We start from the raw sequence: 4,897 nt of genomic DNA on the forward strand, positions 1-4,897 counted from the left end.
AAGGATCTACAAGATTTAATGAACAGAATCCTGTTCCCCTTGGAGCAACCTGCAGTAATAAATGATGTAACCAGAGAAATTCGTGGACACACCATAAGAGACAGTAATGGAATAATTGGAAGGTTAATGAACGAGAATGTAATGGAGCAGTTAATAATCAATACCTGGAGCAAAATGTGGATGAAATTTATGACCTTTGGTACTTTCAGTGCCGGTATACTTGCAATTATACTAATTGTCCAAACTACAAAAAAATTAATAGAAGTCCTCATCAATGGAATAACTCTACATAGCATTTATGGATGGTCTTTTCATCTGATTGGGGCCATATGGAACAGTTTAACTACGTTTCTGATACATTTAGCACCAAAACCCACAGAAGCGAAAAGGGATGTAGAATCACCAGCAAATATTGCCACCGCTCCTGGACAGGAGTTATATCCGACTCTACATACAACAGAAAATGAAATAACACAACACAACCAGAGTAATTCGATTCCAGCATCACAATCTCAAGCAGTTAAACCATCGTTTGGGTTCCTCCCATGTTAGGGTAAGATCTTCGAGATTAATAAAATAATAAAAATAATAATAAAACCTTGATTACAGCATGATACGACAAGATCTTTATAATTAGAATAAAAATTTCGATTGCTCTTCCTCGTTGCACTCCTCTAGCAATCGTTTAAGTGTGGGGGTGTGACGGCTAGCCATAACTTAGTTTTTTTTATATTTAATTATTAAATATGACGAACGGAGTGGGAACCTTCCTGATTTCCCACGATGAAAACGCATTCGAAATATAAACTTTGATAGTGGCCCGAGCCTGCGTACTCAAGCTTACAATCAACGCTCTATCCTGCTTTGTCCCACACGTATGTGTTGACAGGGGCCTACGATCATCGCGTATACATCGTGAAGTGTTATCACGCCGATAATGGAAGGGGACCATAAAAATGCAATCTATCTTTTTTTTTCCCACCGATTTTTAAGAAAATATCCGTAATATTAAATAGATTTTCATCAATTTTGTAAGCCATTATAATGCGCACCTTTTTGTCACCGAATAACCAATAAATAGAACAATAATGTATTTTATAATAAATCGTAAAAGGTTTGAATTTTTCTGAATGTTCATAATAGTCACTATGTATCGTCATAATTAATTAAGTTTAGTACAATTATGTATAAGTAATTATAAGCTATAGCGTTACTCTTGCTCTTAAAAGTGGCACTCCGAGAGCCATCTCTGGAGAAAAGGGCCCAAGTTAAAAAGGGACCGCCCTTTCTCTCTCTGAAAATTCACGCCCACAGACCAATAAAGAAATTCTGGATATGATTAGAAAATTTCCGACCAATACAAAATTTAGCCGTTATCGCTTCATGGGCCTGAGGAAAGGGATTTCCACCCAACCACCCACGGCTTATAAAAAGCTCTGTACAAGGCTGGAGAGGAAGTTAAGTGAAGTTAAGCTCAGTTCAGTCAGTTAAGTTAGAGGAAGTCAAGTTCAGATAGAGTAAGTGCGGAGTGAGCACCAGGAAGTCCGTAATAAGAAGTTTTTACTAGTGAGCGAGTCCCGGAGCAAGCATCAAATCACCCAACTATATTCAGAACATATAGAGAGAGAAAGAGGCCAAAGAGCAGAGAGAGAACGCAACATTAATAATAACTAAATTGATAAAATAAAAGTAAGTAAAATCTTAAACCTGGCTATCCTTTTCTTTCTTTAAGTAATCCGCCTTTCTTTTGGAAATTCATTAAGCGTGAGTCTGGTGAATTTCCATTAAAGTCCCTTAAGAACACATTAAGCGTGAGTCTGGTGTGTTCGTAATAACATTTGGTTATTACATTCCCCGTTAGCATACAGTTTTCTCAACGCAACAATATTGCTCGTCCCGGCTTGTGTGTTACACGATAGCCAAATCAGAGCAACCCTGAGTTTACGCTTGCTCCAAGCGTACCTGAGAGTGACCCCGACGTCACAATCCCGATAAATTTGATCCTGATCGTTTTTTACCAGACAATATTCGTTTTAAAAATCCTTATGCTTATATACCTTTTAGCGCTGGACCTCGAAATTGCATCGGTCAAAAATTTGCGCTATTGGAACTAAAAACAGCATTGACTGCAATATTACGAAAATGGCACGTTTCGAGCACTATGAAACAATCTGAAATAAAAATGGTGTTCAACTTTATTTTAAGACCCCATAACGAGAAAATTGAACTGCATTTTACACCTATAAAATAAATTTTGTTTTTAACATTAGGAATGGAGTAAAAGTGTATAAAACATCTTTTTCAATTGTTCTCAAAAGAGTTTAAAAAATTTCTTCCCCCGTTCATTCAACTATACACAATTCAAACAATCTTCGTTATGCATCATCGCTATCTTTCTTTATTATTAAGAATAAATTAAGTGATAAACATAATTATTCATTCTTAACTAACATAGTCTGCCGAAATATTCATTAGTTCATGTACAGAATGGTAGTTACTTTAATAGGACTTTTTATATTATTTATTTTATTTTTACGTATAATTATGTGAATTGTTGTATATTTATCTCTTCGTGAAAGATTGGAACTCATACCAGGTCCAAAAACAGTAACAATCATTGCTTAAGTTTTTTAATTGCAAAAAGTTTCAGTTGACAGTAGGAAATTATTATGTATATCTGAAATAAATATTCAAATATTTTTTTTATGTGAGTTTCAAAGTCACATCTACCTGTGTTGGTTATTTTTTTTTTTTTTTTTTTTTTATTTATTAAGCATTTCATATCTCTATAGAGATATATATATGCTACAGTAAAGTTACAATTTTAATTTACAGAATGTACAGTTTTCTTACAATCTATTCATTTCATATGTTACATTAATTTACACTTTTAAAGAGCATTTTTTTTAGGAATTCAAAGACGCAAATACAAGCTTCGATATTTGGATCCGCAATAAGCATTTCAATACATAACGGTGGAAACAGTTTAAATTTCATAAGAGAGTTATGTAGTTTTTTCCTAGGCTCTTCGTAGAGGGCACATTGCCATAATACATGATTTAAATCCTCATCTTCGTTTTGGCATTTACATTTAGGATCATTTACTAAATTTTTGCGATACATCGACGCTGCTAGATTATAATGGTTAGCTCGACATCTATTTATTGTAATAATAAATTCTCTCTTGAGAGATCTACCGACAAACCAAGGTTTTCTGCTACTTTTGTAATAATTATTAAAATATATAGTGCCTGTAGTAACGCTTTTATCTAAATAAATCTTCTCAGATTCCGCGTACGCCTGCTTTTTAAAATCTTCATAAAGGTTAGTAAACGGAATGGCAGTGATATCAGAACTAGTGCTTTCAGTAGCTTCTTTGGCGAGAACATCTGCTTGTTCGTTGCCCGAAATACCTTTGTGGGAAGGAATCCAGAAAAAAGTTACGTTACGATTAGAGGTTGACAATGCTTTATATTTTCTTTTGATCTCTAAGATGTATGAATTAGTGGTTGAGTTGATTTTAGTCGATTTCAAAGATTCAAGTGCGCTTAGTGAGTCTGAGAAGATAAAGATTTCACGGTTTTTAGTAAGAAAGGCGATATCAATCGCTTCATTAAGAGCCAAGCACTCTGCCGTGTACACAGATGCCCTGCTGTGTAATGCTTTTTTAATATGAATGTTTAAATCTGGGCAATAACAAGCTGCTCCAGTATGGAGCCCTTCAGAGATTTTGCTGCCATCCGTGTACACAGAGACTGCATGACTTTTTTCCATAAATTGCATGAACTCTTCATTCGCATTGTTACTTTCCTTCAGTCTGTTGCCTAGTTCGGTTTCGATCGGAATGGAAGTTGCTAGCGTTTCGTATTGATATTGATATATTAATAAATTGGGGCGTGTTTCGATAGCAGAGTGGTCGACCATAACAGTGGCTAAACATTTAGAAATGAGGCGAGAACTGATCTTTTTTTTCTTTTGAACAATGTAATAGAATTTAGAGATCGTTTGAGCGGTTTGGCTGTTATTGTTAGAAATTGACTTGACTAGAAAGCATTTACAAAGGAATTCAATTCTTTTAATCATTAAAGGTAGTTTCGATTCTGCGATGATTACATTGTTCGGAGTACTGTTCCTATAGCCAAGAGCAGCTCTGATTGCATTTCGCTGAATTAATTCTAACTTTTCAGCAAGTTCGATGCGTTTGGGAAAGTAGATAAAAGAACCATACTCCATTATGGATCTTACATAGCTTTTGTAAAGAAGAATAAGCGTTTCGGGGTGAGCACCCCACCACGTACCTCTCAAAAAACGAATTATATTGAGCGATTTAGAACATTTTGTTGTGACTGCGTTGACGTGTTGAGAAAATGACAATTTGTAATCAAATATAACTCCGAGAAAACGAGCCGCTTCTACTGATTTGATAGAACAATTGTCGAGGTGAATTTCGAGCGAACCCGGGGGAATATTTTTGTTGTTGAAGTGGACGAACTTAGTTTTGTAAGACGTGAGATCTAAATCAATATTTTCCAAGTTGCTTTTTATTTTTTTAATGCAATTAGTTAGAATCCGTTTTCCTCTTTTAATCGAGCCGCATTTTATGTATACTGCGATGTCGTCAGCAAACTGTGATATAATAATACTTTTTTGAATGTTTGAGAGGATGCATGCTACATATATGATATACAACAACGGACTCAAAACACCTCCTTGTGGCACCCCTTTGTAGGTTTCTCGATGATCATCCCCAAGGAAACCCGCATAAATAAGTCTTCCATAAGTTATAAATTTAATAAATAAAACTACATTTCTTGAACATCCTATATCGACAAGTTTAATAAGAAGAATATCAATATTAATGCTATCAAAAGCCCCTTGTACATCAAGAAAAGCCGCA

At 35.0% G+C, this 4,897-nt stretch overlaps 1 protein-coding gene across 1 annotated transcript; it reads right to left on the reverse strand.

Annotated features, from left to right (window-relative positions):
- Nucleotides 1–2,877: 2,877 nt before the first annotated feature.
- On the reverse strand, nucleotides 2,878–4,233 carry LOC131667474 (uncharacterized). Its single transcript, XM_058940905.1, has one exon. It carries the CDS (start codon nucleotides 4,231–4,233, stop codon nucleotides 2,878–2,880), a length of 1,356 nt encoding a protein of 451 aa, XP_058796888.1.
- Nucleotides 4,234–4,897: the final 664 nt, after the last annotated feature.

The sequence above is a fragment of the Phymastichus coffea genome, unplaced genomic scaffold, assembly GCF_024137745.1.
Source record: "Phymastichus coffea isolate CEN01 unplaced genomic scaffold, Cenicafe_Pcof_1.1 PCOF00066, whole genome shotgun sequence".
Lineage (NCBI taxonomy): Eukaryota > Metazoa > Arthropoda > Insecta > Hymenoptera > Eulophidae > Phymastichus > Phymastichus coffea.

What these genes read in the sequence shown, in the direction of transcription:
- LOC131667474 (XM_058940905.1), bottom strand. Translation starts at nt 4,233, where the DNA reads ATGGAGTATGGTTCTTTTATCTACTTTCCCAAACGCATCGAACTTGCT.